At 37.0% G+C, this 14307-nt stretch overlaps 1 protein-coding gene and 1 pseudogene across 1 annotated transcript; one reads left to right on the top strand and one right to left on the bottom strand.

Moving 5' to 3' along the window:
• Positions 1 to 452: 452 nt before the first annotated feature.
• On the top strand, positions 453 to 5108 carry LOC110289127 (vomeronasal type-1 receptor 90-like). Its single transcript, XM_021155311.2, has 2 exons — positions 453 to 523; positions 3124 to 5108. Exon 2 carries the CDS (start codon positions 3176 to 3178, stop codon positions 4085 to 4087), a length of 912 nt encoding a protein of 303 aa, XP_021010970.1. The 5' UTR covers positions 453 to 523; positions 3124 to 3175; the 3' UTR covers positions 4088 to 5108.
• Positions 5109 to 11148: 6040 nt separating this feature from the next.
• LOC110289126 (vomeronasal type-1 receptor 100-like) lies at positions 11149 to 12019 on the bottom strand (annotated as a pseudogene).
• Positions 12020 to 14307: the final 2288 nt, after the last annotated feature.

Raw genomic sequence — 14307 nt, 5'->3', positions numbered from 1 at the left:
TACCTCCCATCTTTTTACTCTTTAAGAAAAATGACTTTCACCAAGTATATTTGGTAGAGGTAATGTTTTCATAATTTTAGCAAAAGAGATGCTAAATTTTAGGTGAATCCATGAATCCACTGTCATGTATGTATAGAGAATACCATGAATGTTTTGAAAGCAGGATGGATACCTTGTGGAATGTAAAATGTTTTTCTACTTTTTAAAAATGGGATGTAATTGTTACTTTTGTTTGTTCACAAGGATTTGTATCAATTAATACACACACACACAGTTAATGCTGAGAGAGAGAACAGCTTACACCTGGGAAACCCAGAGCTCAGCTGATTCTACTCCACTGTTCTCCTAGAATTAGGAAAGTTCACTTTTCAATTTGATAGTGCACATCCTTAAAGTCAAAGCTGCCTTCTGCAGATGACATGATAAGTATTCGTGTAGAGGGAGATGAGATAATAACCTTTCGTCTATATAACTACATCTTCAGGTCTCATTCTGCATAGATGTCTTTCAAAGGCTCAGATGGGTGAGTGTTTCTTTTTCTCTTCATTATAGTGAGAGCTGTAGGTAGTTCTGAGAATGAAGCATGATTCTGTAATAAATTGTTAGAGAAGTCTCGGCTTAGAATTTTACTTTTGAGTTATACCAAAAGCAAATAAAAGAGATGCTTTCAGACATAAACTATCAGTGTAGTGATCAATAACAAGACATAGATTTCACTTAATTTGATTTCTTATTATATGTGAGAGTAGAAGTGGGTATTGGGAAGAAGACAGGGACCAGCAGGAAGATGAACAGAGACAGGAAAGTCTCATAGGGTGAAGATGATCAACCAGTATTATATATTAAATAAAAAATGTCATCAAACCCCTCATTTTTTACAATGATTGTACACTGATATATATTTAAAATGTAGCTCTAGTCTCAACATTTTTACAAGCATATCAGACAGAGGATTCTCCTGAGAGTGCACTCTAAGATCACGGTTTCACCTAGGTATGGCCAACTGTGTTAGTTTTTCATCCCTGTAGCAAAATACCTAGGATACCTCAGAGGGGGAAAATACACAGACATTTATTGGTGCACAGGAATACATATCAATGTACATTTAAATTGTAATTTGTATTTTCCCATTTTACTACTTTTCTCAAGTTAACTGACTGTGTGCATTTATTTATATGAAACTAAAGCTGGTAAGTTTAAACATACTTAGGAATTCTTAGGAAACTTTCAATTAATGACATAGTAAAGCATAAAATCCTCTTAACATCATAAAAGTTCTAAATGCTTTACATAGATTCTTTAATATATTTCAATGGTTTCTAATAAAGTTGATCTTTTATATGTAGTTCAAAAATATTTGGAACTCTCACCTCATTTTTAAATCCTTGTAAAGTTATCCTTACAAATGTAAATGTCTTTGCAAAGGCAAAAGGTCCTCTTGACCACTCAGGTACATCAATACCCTGTATCCTAGAACTTTTAAAAACATAACATCATGGTGAAGCTAATATAAATGTATGTTGGTGAGAGAATCAGATATTTGGTTCTGGCAGTTTTGATGAATCTATTGCTTTACAAGATTAAACTTTTTAGGAAGCAAAATTATGTATATATAAAATGTGTGATTTATGCTGTCTTATTCATATGTTATAGGATGGTCTCAGGCAATATCTTTTGCATTATTTCTACACATCTATGCATGTGTGTATCCATATGGACTATACTAGTGAAGTTGAAAATATAATTAAGCTCACCTTTCCTCACAAGAATCTGGGCTAGTATAGTTGTTTTCTATTTCTCTATCACAAGCTGACTTTAAAGAAGTAAATTAAATTAGTCCCATAATAAATTGATCTTGGTAATCATGGCAAATAAAAAACATGGGCACTAAAGTTAAGACTGTTGAGTACATCTATAAAACATGTGTGAGTGCTGATGACATATGATAACACTGGGGACTTTGCTTTCTATTGCATGGGAAGGAATCTGTTTTAAACTAGAAATCTTCCACAAGTTCATGTTTGTCAAAATGTTTGGAAAATGGTGATACTTTTAATGCCACATGTTCCATCTTGTTGGAGGCTACATGATGATACATGTTCAGGTGTGATTATATGGTAACTACAAAAAAACAGAAAAGGAAAATGGAACCATTGCCAAGATAGGGTTGGGGGTGGGAGCAATAGAAAGCAGAATTGCAGGGTACAAGTATTTCAACAGGAAAATAGGAAAGGGGGCTTCCTAGAGAGTGGAGGAAGATAAATAGAGAAGAAAATGGTAGTTAGGTAAAATGTCAGTATGAATGGCTGAAAAGACATAACTTCTGATTGTATTAGCAATTTACAATTCCATTCAAAAGGAAGAGAAAAACAGTGTTTTCCATGGTAGCTGGGAGTCAGGCTTTTTAAACCTGAAGTCCAGTTTCATAACAGGTGATGAGATGGGAACTAAGCTGAGTGCCATCTATGAATATCTATAATGATAATTAATGGTAATAGGATGTGGAAAGTATACTAGAGGTCTCCAAATGTATCTAGTCTTAAATGCAGATTATGGATTTGTTTTAAAAAGAAACATAAAAATAGATGAATTGTGGAAGATAATTTGTTACTTAAAATAGTGCGATTATCATGAATTAGCACCATGCTGTCATTAGAATTATGAGATAAAACAAAAGTATTTGCACAAAATAGAGGACAGTAAAATTATGGCCTCCCCTCAATTTTTTTGTTATCTTCTGTGACTATTTTCCATATCAATGTAAGTTTTATTCAGTTATACAAATGTTACCTGTTCTCATCACTACTGTTTTAGGTGTTAAGTATAAAATGAGTCAATTTAAATCAACAGGGCTGGATTTCTAAAACATGAGACTAGGGGGCACTACAGACTCAAAAATTATGAATTCTGTCTAAATATGTGAGGATAAATGTATTGTTCATAATATGGTAAGTATACAGGAGATGCATGGAGGGCATGTAGAAATGTAGGCAATGATGTAAAATCTGGAACATCAAAAGTTAAAGAGAAAAGCCAATCATCAATTAGTATGAAAAATGAAATGAGCATGGAGTCTTATTATCCAGTATATCAAAAGCTTGATGTGTACTCTATTTTTTTCAGATATTTGAAATAAATTTCTACAATGCTCTTAAGATGAATACAATTTTTACTTATGTTCTCACTCAAGAATGTCCTTTATTTCCAAGCTGGACTTGGAGTCCTAGCAAATATGTGTCTTCTTTGCTTCTATATTTTCATAATTGTAGGTCACAGACCTAAGCCCACGGACTTGATCTCCTGTCAACTGACCTTCATTCACATAATGGTGTTCCTCACCGGAGGGGACCTGTTGCTTACAGACATATTTGAATCACTGAATATTGAGAATGACTTCAAATGTAAGGCAACTTTTTACATAAGCAGGGTGATGAGATGCCTCTCTATCTGCACCACCTGCCTCCTGAGTGTGTTCCAGGCTGTCACAATCAGTCCCAGTACTTCTTATTTGGCAAAATTTAAACAGAAACTAAGAAAATACATGGTCTATGTTTTCTCATGTATTTGGTCTTTCAGTTTTTCATACAGTAGTAGCCGGATCTTCTATGTTCGTGGTTTTACTAATGTGAGTGAGAGTAACCAGATGCAGATCACTAAATCCTGCTTACTCTTCCGCATGAACTCCATCATCAGGGTATTCATTTTTACAGTGACAACCTCCAGAGATGTTTTTCTTGTAGGAGTCATGCTGATCACAAGTACATACATGGTGATTATCTTGTGTAGACATCAGAGGCAATGCAAGCATCTTCATAGCATCAAGCACCTGAGAGCATCCCCTGAGAAAAGAGCCACCCAGACCATCTTGCTGCTGGTGATTTTCTTTGTGGTCATGTATTGGGTGGACTTCGTCATCTCAACCATATCAGTTCTGTTGTGGAGGTATGACCCAGTCATCCTGATGGTTCAGAAGTTTCTGATGTATGCCTATCCTACAATTAGTCCTTTGGTACAAATCAGTTCTGATAACAGAATAATAATTATGGTGAAAAACATGTACTCAAAGCACCACCAGAGATTTTTTTAAAAAGATATTTTCATTTCTTTAAAAACCTATTAATTTATTATTTATTTATACCTATGAGTGTTGTTGTGCCAGCATGTATCTATGCGTGCATTCCTGCTATCCACAGAGGTGAGATGTCATGGCACCCCCTGAAATTGGACTTATAGATGGCTATAAGGAATCATTCTATACAGCACCAATTATTTTTCTCTAAAATACACTTTTTTTCTTTTAAACTTTAATGTCCCTAGCACATATGTAGCAGATGTACAGCCCAGTCTCCATGTGAATTCCCCCAGCAAACTGTGCCTGTTCCTAAAGTTACTGTCTGTCATGGAATCCATTCCCCAACAGTCCTGCCTTGTTTAACATCAGCTGGAGAAGCTGACCTAACCCTGGAAGAGACTTTATTGCCTGGGTGGTGTAAAACAATGGGGTGGGACACCATATCAGAGGAGAAGGGGATGAGGGATAGGAAGTGGAACTCTGTGAAAGGGACACTGGTTGGGATTTAAATGAATGAATGAATAAATAAATAATTAAACTTTAATGGTTCAGGTAGCAAAGCAGGATCCTTCATATGATTTAACTAAAATTTGTGGTATTACACATATACAATCTTTTGACATTTCTGTTGCTAAGAACCATAGAGTTTTAAAGTTAATTGTACACAATAAATTTATATTTCTACATAAATTCTTTTTCTCCTTTCTACTTTGTAAAATGAATATTCCCTTGCTGCCGAGTTTACTCAAAAGGAGATCCTTGCTGATAGTGACTTTCTAAGCTTTTTCTCCAAAAGATTTTGTACTCTTGCTCATCAAAGAATAGTTTAAATATTTTATTGTAGCTTTATTTCTATTCCCTAATTATAACTTTTCTGGATCCATAAAAATACTATGAATTTAAAGTTCCCATTTTTTGCTACAGTTACGTAATGACTCTTATATGAAAATACCATGTGCCTGTTTATTTGTACTTCATTTCATTTACATGTATTAAAATATTGTTGGTAAATAAAAACAGTTTAGATATACATACATATTGTAAATGTTTTCATTGTGTATCTGTATGCATGGATCTATGTCTGTACACAGATGAAGTATGTATGTATATATATATGTATATGTATATATATATATATATATACATATACATATATATATATACATATATATATATGCACATGGATGCCAGAAGGCAATGTTGGCTGTCACCTGCTCTTTCTCTTTGTTTTGCTATTGGCATTCACCTGCTGTCTTAATAAAGCATCTCTCTCTCTGAGCTGTGTCAAGATGGTGGTCCAAGAGGTTCTTCGGTAACTGCCTCTCCAGCTCTGGGAGTGGAAGTGTTAATCACCATAGCCTCCCCCATTTAAAATTATGATTTCTTTTTTTTTTTTGATTTTTAATATTTTTATTACATATTTTCCTCAATTACATTTCCAATGCTATCCCAAAAGTCCCCCATAGCGCCCCCCACTTCCCTACCCACCCATTCCCATTCTTTTGGCCCTGGCATTCCCCTATATTGGGGCATATAAAGTTTGCAAGTCCAATGGGCCTCTCTTTCCATTGATGGCCGACTAGGCCATCTTTCGATACATATGCAGCTAGAGACAAGAGCTCCGGGGTTCTGGTTAGTACATCATGTTGTTCCAACAATAGGGTTGCAGATCCCTTTAGCTCCTTGGGTACTTTCTCTAGTTTCTCCATTGGGAGCCCTGTGATACATCCAATAGCTGACTGTGAACATCCACTCCTGTGTTTGCTAGGCCCCGGCATCGTCTCACAAGAGACAGCTATATTTGGGTCCTTTCAGCAAAATCTAAAAAAAGCCCAGGACCAGATGGGTTTAGTGCAGAGTTCTATCAGACCTTCAAAGAAGATCTAATCCCAGTTCTTCACAAACTATTCCACAAAATAGAAACAGAAGGTACTCTACCCAACTCATTCTATGAAGCCACAATTACTCTGATACCTAAACCACAAAAAGACCCAACAAAGATATGATTTCTTTTTATTGAGAAACAACAATTCATAATGTCTTGGATTTTTTTGAATTTTTTATTATTTTTTTAATTAGATATTCTCTTTGTTTACATTTCAAATGTTATCCCCTTTCCTAGTTTCGTCTACGAAAATCCCCTATCCCCTTCCCCAATAGCCGAATAATATTTCACCCCACCCCACCAGGTCTCCATACTCCTTGGGACCTTTAGTCTCTCCAAGAGCTAGATGCATTTTCTCTCACCTACGCCAGACCAGGCATTCCTCTGCTGTATATATGTGTCAGAGACCTCATATCAGCTGGTGTATGCTTGCTGGTTGGTGACTTAATGTCTGGGAGATCTTGGGGGTCCAGGTCAGTTGAGACTGCTGATCTTCCCATGGGGCTACCCTCCTCAGCTTCTTACAGCTTTTGCCCAATTCAACCCCAGGGGTCTCCAGTTTCTGACTATTGGTTGGGTCAAAGTATCTGCATCTGACTCTTTCAACTGCTTGCTGGGCCTCTCAGAGGGCAGCCATACTAGGCTCCTGTCTGCAATCACACCACAGCATTAGTAACAGTGTCAGGGCCCTGGACCTCCCAGTGAGCTGGATCCTAATTTGGGCCTATCGCTGAACCTCCTTTCTCCCATGCTGTTCTTCATTTTTGTCCCTGCCCTTTCTTCAGACAGGAATAATTCTGGATCAGAGCTTTTGACTGTAGGATTACAACTCCATTCCTTCACTGGATGTCCTGTCCCTCCAGTGAAGATGGACTGTATAAGTTCCCTCTCACCACTGTAGAGCTCTTCATCCAAGATCCCTCCCATTGATCCCTGAGAGTTTCTCACCTCCCATGTTTCTGGTACATTCTGGAGGCTTCGCCCACCTCCTAACTCTCCAGGTTGCCTATTTCCGCTCTTTCTGCTGGCCCATATAGCTTCAGTCCTGTTTCCACCTGCCTCCTCTAATACATGACCATGTTCCCCCATTCCCCTCCTTGTCCTCTCTCCCACCAAGGTGCCTCCCTCCCTCTGCCCTCATTACTGCTTTCTTCTCCCTCCCAAGTGGGATTGAGGCATCCTTCCTTGAGTCCTTCAGCTTCTTATTTTTCTCTTTCTTGAGTAGTTCTGTGGATTATGTCCTGGGTGTTCTATACTTTTTTTCTTTTTTATTAATTTTTATTTATTAGCGATTACAAACCATGCATGTCCTTTTGGGTCCGAGTTATGTCACTTAGGATGATATTTTCTAGTTCCATCCATTTGCCTATAAATCTCATGATGTCTTTGTTGTTAATAGATAAATAGTTTTTCATTGGGTAAATGAACCACATTTTCTGTATCCATTCTTCCATTGTGGGGCATCTGGATTTTTTTCAGGTTCTGGCTATCACAAATAAGGCAGCTATAAACATAGTGGAACACATGCCCCTGTGGCATGGTGGGGCATCTTTTGGTTATATGTCCAAGAGTGGTAGATCTGGGTCTTCAGGTAGATCTATTTCCAATTTTTTTGAGGAATCTCCAGATTGATTTCCAGAGTGGTTGTAGCAGCTTGCAATCCCACCAACAACGGAGGAGTGTTCCTCTTTCTCCACATCCTCACCAGCATCTGCTGTCACCTGAGTTTTTGATCTTAACCATTCTGATTGGTGTAATATGTAATCCCAGGGTCATTTTAATTTGTATTTCACTGATCATTAAGGACTTTGAATATTTCTTTAAGTGCTTCTCAGCCCTTTGAGATTCTTCTATCTTGAATTCTTTGTTTAGTTCTATACCCCATTTGTTTAATTTAGATGCTTGGTTGGTTGGTTGGTTGGTTTTGGATTTGTTTTTTTGTTTTTTTGTTTTTTTTTTGATGGTTAGTTTATTGAGTTGTTTATATATTTTGGATATTAGCCCTCTATCAAATGTGGGGTTAGTGAAGAATTTTTTTCCCCAATTTGTAGGTTGCAAGTTTGTCCTATTGGCTATGTCATTTGCCTCATAGAAGCTCTCCTGTTTCATGAGGTCCCATTTATTGATTCTTTATCTTAGAGCCTGAGCCATTGGAGTTCTCTTTAGGAAATTTCCCCCAGTGCCAATGAGTTCGAGGTGCTTTCCCATTTTTCTCTTCTATTAAAGTCAGTGTATCTTGTTTTATGTTGAGGTCCTTGATCGACTTGGACTTGAACTTTGTGTAAGGTGACAAATATGGATCTATTTTCATTTTTCTGCATACAAACTGCCAGTTACATGAGTACCATTTGTTGAAGATGCTTTCTATCTCCATTGTTATATTTTTTGACTTTTTTTTGCCAAAGACGTGTCCATAAGTATGTGGCATTAGTTTCGTGTTTTCAATTCTATAACATTGATCAAACTGTCTGTATCTGTACCAATACAATGCTGTTTTTTATCACTATTGCTCTGTACTATAGTTTGAGGTCAGGGATGGTGAGTCCCCCAGATATTTTATTGATAAGAATTGTTTTCCCTGTCCTAGGTTCTCTGTTTTTCCAGATGAATTTGAGAATTGCTCTTTCCATGTATTTGAAAAATTGCATTGGGGTTTTGATGGTGATTGTGTTGAATCTGTATACTGTTTTAGGTAGGATGGCCATTTTTACTATGTTTATTCTACCAATCCGTGAGCATGGGAGATCTCTCCATTTTCTGAGATCTTCTTCAATTTCTTTCTTGAGAGACTTGAAGTTATTGTCATACAGATATTTTACTTGTTTGGTTAGAGTTACCCAAAGACATTTTATATTATTTATGACTATTGTGAAGGGCGTTGTTTCCCTACTTTTTTCTCATCCCATTTATCATTTGTATGAAGGAAAACAACTGACTTATTTGAGTTAATTTTTTATCTCACCCCTAGGTTGAACTTGCTCATCATCTATAGAATTTCTCTGATAGAAATTTGGGGTTGCTTATGTATACCATCATATCATCTGCAAATAGTGATACCGTCAGTTCTTCTTTGCCAATTTGTATCTCCCTTGATCTCATTTTGTTGTCTTATTACTCTAGCTAGAAATTCCAGTACTATATTGAATAAATATGGAAGAGTGGGCATCTTTGTCTTGTCCCTTATTTTAGTGGAATTGCTTCAAGTATCTCTCCATTTAATTTGATATTGGCTGTTGGTTTGCTGTATATTGCTTTTATTATGTTTATTCATTGGTCTTGAATTCCCAATCTCTCCAATACTTTTTACATAAAAGGGTGTTGTATTTTATCTGATGCTTTTTCAGCATCTAATGACATGATCATGTGATTTTTTTTTTGAGTTTGGTTATATAGTGGCTTACATTAATGGAATTTTGTACATTGAAACAACCCTGCATCCCTGATAAAACTTACTTTATCATGATGAATAATGGTTTTGGTGTGTTCTTGGATTAGGTTTGTGAGAATTTCATTGAGTATTTTTGCATTGATATTCACAAGTGAAATTGGTCTGAAGTTCTTTTTTGTTGCGTCCTTGGGTGATTTAGGTATCAGAGTAATTGTGGCTTCGTAAAATGAATTAGGTAGTGTTCCTTCTGTTTCTTTTTATGGAATAGTTTAAGAAATATTAATATTAGCTCTTCTTTGAAGGTCTGGTAGAATTCTGCACTAAAGCCATCTGGCCCTGGGCTTTCTGTGGTTGGGAGATGTTTAATAATTTCCATTTCCTTAGTGGATAGGGGCCTGTTTAGATAGTTTACCTGCTCTTGATTTAACTTTGGTACATGGTATCTGTCTAGAAAATCATCCATTTCATCTAGATTTTCCAGTTTTGAGTATAGCCTTTTATAGTAGGAGCTGATGATTTTTTAAATTTTCTCAGTTTCTGTTATGTCTCCATTTTCATTTCTGATTTTGTTGACTTGGATACTGACTCTGTGAGCCCTTAAGTTAGTTTGGCTAGGTGTTTGTCTATCTTGTTGATTTTCTCGAAATCAAAACAACAAACAAACAAATTCTTTTTATTTTTCTCTTTCTTTCTAATTGGTGGACTTCAGCTCTGAGTTTGACTATTTCCTGACCTTTTCTCCTCTTGCATGTGTTTGATTCTTTTTGTTTTAGAGTTCTCAAGTGTGCTGTTAAGTTGCTAGTGTAGGATGTCTTCAATTTCTTTACCATGGCACTTATTGCTATGAATTTTCCTCTTAACACTGCTTTTATTATGTCCCATGAGTTTTGTTATGCTGTGTCTTAATTTTCATTGAATGCCTCTTTTTTTTTTTTTTTAATTTCTTCCCTGGCCAAGTTATCATTGAGTAGAGAGAGTTGTTCAGTTTCTATGGATATGTGTTTTCTGTTGTTTTTCTTGTTATTGAAGACCAGCCTTAGTCCATGGTGATCTGATATCCGACAGAGAAGACATAGAATCTGAAAGAAATAGAAAGAATACCTCTATTAGATACCATGCCTGCAATTGAGGGATAGGGCCACCCACTCATCTCAAAAATTTTAACTCAGAAATTTTCCTGCATAATGGAAACACAAGGATAAAACCATGGAACAGCTACTGAAGGAACAGCCAGTTAGAGACCCCACAGTGAGATTCACACCATCTATAGGCACCAAACCATGGAAATATTGCTGATGCCAACAAGTACTTACAGAAAAAAGGCATGGTACAGCTGTCCTATGAGAGTTTCTGCCAGCACCTGACTAAGACAGATGAAGATACAGCTACCCATCTGATTAAAATTGGGGACCCCAATGCAAAAGTTAGTGGAAGGAAAGAAAGAGCTGAAGGGGAGTGCAATCCCTTAGAAAGAACAACAATATCAACTAACCAGATTTCTCAGAGCTTTGAGGGACTAAACCCTTAACCACAGTGTATTCATGGGTGGTTCCATGACTCCTGCTATATACTGCCTTATATGGTATCAGTGGGAGGTGAGGTGCTTGATCCTGTGGAGGCTTGTTGTCCAATGAAGGTAGATGCTAGAGGGGTGAAGCAAGAATGGGTGGCAGGTGGGGAAGCAACCTCTTAGAGGCAAAAAGGAGTGGGATGGGGTAGGGAGTTTATGGAGGGGATACCAGGAAGGGGATGACATTTGAAATGTAAATAAATAAATAAATAATAATAAAAAATTTAGTTGCACTAAGTCTGCAAGTCTGTTAGCACATTGATTATTCTCTTATCAGAACTGATTTGTACCAAAAGAGTAATTGTGGGATAGGCATTCACCACAAACTTCTGAATAGTCTGGATGACAGGGTCTTACATCCATAACAGTTCTGAGGTAGGTGAGACAGTAAAGTCCACCTAGTAAAGGGCCACAAAGTAAACCACCAACAGCAAGATGGTTTGGGTGTCTCTTTTTTTAAAGGGAAGCTCTCAGGTGGCTGATGCTATGAAGATGCCTGTATTGCCTCTGTTGTCTAAACAAGATAATCACCATGTATGTGCTCATGGTCAGTGTGATTCCTATATGAAAAACATCTCTGGAGAGTGACACTTTTAAAATCAATCCACTGATGATGTAGGTTATGGAGAAGAGTGAGCAGGATTTAGTGCATGTGGTTGGTTTCACTTACATTGGTAAAACCATCAACAGAAGAAATCTGGTTAATATTGAACAAATTGAAAGATCAAATATAGAACACATAGATCATGCACATTTTCAATCTATGTTTAAATTTTGCCAACAGTGAGGTCCTGGGAATGACTGGAACAGCCTGGACCATACCCATTGGGCAGGTGGTGCAGATAGAGAGGCCTCTCATCACCCTGCTTATGAAAAGTATTGCCTTACATTTGAATTCTTAATATTCAGTGTCTCAACTATGTCTGTGATGCAAATGTCCCCTGCAGTGAGTAACATTATGATGTGAATTAAGGTCAGTTGACAGGAGATCAGGTCTCTGGGTTTATGTCTGTAACCAAGGATTATGAAAGTATAGAAAAGAAGAAGAAAGATATTGGCTAGAGCTCCAAGTTCAGCTTGGAAATAAAGGACATTCTTGAAGAAAGATATAAGTGAAGAATGTTTTCATCTTAAGAGCATAGTGGATGTTTACTCCATTTATCTGAATAAAAAAGTAATTGATTATACATCAAACCTGTGATTCACTGGACAACATGGCTCTATCATCATTCTATTTTCCTTACCAATTGTGGATTAGTCTGTTTCTGTAACTTTAGATCTTTATAACCTGTATTTCTATATACTGTCCATGTATCTCCTGAGTGTGTGTGTGTGTGTGTGTGTGTAGTAGACAGCAAATGACATCACATGTATTTATACAGTATCCATACTTTGTATACCTATATTGTAACTTAGTCTCATGTCATAGAAATCCAATGTAATCATTCTTAGATTTTAGTACCTTTTCCAGGGGAATAGATCACATGGTTAATCATCAGGGAAATGCAAATCAAAACAACCCTGAGATTCCACTTCACTCCAGTCAGAATGGCTAAGATCAAAAATTCAGGTGACAGCAGATGCTGGCGAGGATGTGGAGAAACAGGAAAACTCCTCCATTGTTGGTGGGATTGCAAGCTTGTACAACCACTCTGGAAATCAGGCTGGCGGTTCCTCAGAAAATTGGACATAGTACTACCAGAGGATCCCGCAATACCTCTCCTGGGCATATATCCAGAAGATGTCCCAACCAGTAAGAAGGACACATGCTCCACTATGTTCATAGCAGCCTTATTTATAATAGCCAGAAGCTGGAAAGAACCCAGATGCCCCTCAACAGAGAAATGGATACAGAAAATGTGGTACATTTACACAATGGAGTACTACTCAGCTATTAAAAGGAATGAATGTATGAAATTCCTAGGCAAATGGATGGACCTGGAGGGCATCATCCTGAGTGAGGTAACACAATCACAAAGGACCTCGCACAATATGTACTCACTGATAAGTGGATATTAGCCCAGAAACTTAGGATACCCAAGATATAAGATACAATTTGCTAAACGCATGGAATTCAAGAAGAACGAAGACCAAAGTGTGGACACTGCCCCTTCTTAGAAATGGGAACAAGGCACCCATGGAAGGAGTTACAGAGACAAAATTTGGAGCTGTGACGAAAGGATGGACCATCTTGTGATTACCATATGCAGGGATCCATCCCATAAAAAGCTTCCAAACGGTGACACCATTGCATATACTAGCAAGATTTTGCTGAAAGGACCCAGATATAGCTGTCTCTTGTGAGACTATGCCAGGGCCTAGCAAACACAGAAGTGGATGATCACAGTCAGCTATTGGATGGATCACACGGCCCCCAGTGGAGGAGCTAGAGAAATTACCCAAGGAGCTAAAGGGAACTGCAACCCTATAGGTGGAACAACAATATGAACTAACCAGTACCCTGGAGCTCTTGTCTCTAGCTGCATATGTATCAAAAGATGGCCTAGTCGGCCATCACTGCAAAGAGAGGCCCATTGGACTTGCAAACTTTAAATGCCCCAGTACAGGGGAGCCCCAGGGTCAAGAAGGGGGAGTGGGTGGGTAGGGGATTGGGGAGGTGGGTATGGGGGACTTTTGGGATAGCATTGAAAATGTAAACGAGGAAAATACCTAATTAAAAAAAAATTCCCAATGAATTTCCACATAAATCAAATCATAAATTGAATAAGAAGGTTACAACATAGATATTTACATGCATTCTCATTAAAATTAGACATTATTTTTCACTGGCTCTACAAGTTAATTGAAAAAATTCATTAATTTTTGTATCTAAGCTATCATCAAATTCCAGCTAATGTTTTATCTTCTGTTCTTATACCTACAATAATTAGTTAGTTCCATTTTTTGTCCCTTTGTTAATTGTTTTACAATCTCTGGAATGTGTTTTAAGTTGTAAATACCTACTTTTTAATCTCAGAAGCAATTTGTGACACTTGGAGACTGGCAGAATTCTAATTGCATTTTTCATGTCAAAGATGGCAGTCCTACTATAAAGTGCTTAATAATTACTAATATAATTTTAGAAATTCTCATGAGATCATCATTAAGAATTAAATCATCTATTTGTCTACATAGTATCACTATAAGACATCTTTGCTCATCTAAAGAAATCTGCCCAAAAGTGTGGGCTAACACTGAGTGATTGTTTTTTATATATTAAATATATATTATATATATTTGATATATATATAATATATATTTAATAATGACAGAAATGCATATTAATAGAAGGAATCTTTCCTAAAATTTAGTCACTTTAGTCTTATGTAGAAGATGATAAATTGCATGAGAAATGCTGCCAGGCAGTGGCCAGAAAGAGATAAGTTAACCCT

Source organism: Mus caroli, unplaced genomic scaffold, assembly GCF_978045245.1.
Source record: "Mus caroli unplaced genomic scaffold, Mus_caroli_1 scaffold_7, whole genome shotgun sequence".
NCBI classification, from domain to species: domain Eukaryota; kingdom Metazoa; phylum Chordata; class Mammalia; order Rodentia; family Muridae; genus Mus; species Mus caroli.
Note: the sequence above shows the minus strand (reverse complement) of the source record. Positions and strands in the feature narration are given on the sequence as shown.

What these genes read in the sequence shown, in the direction of transcription:
- LOC110289127 (XM_021155311.2), top strand. Translation starts at nt 3,176, where the DNA reads ATGTTCTCACTCAAGAATGTCCTTTATTTCCAAGCTGGACTTGGAGTC.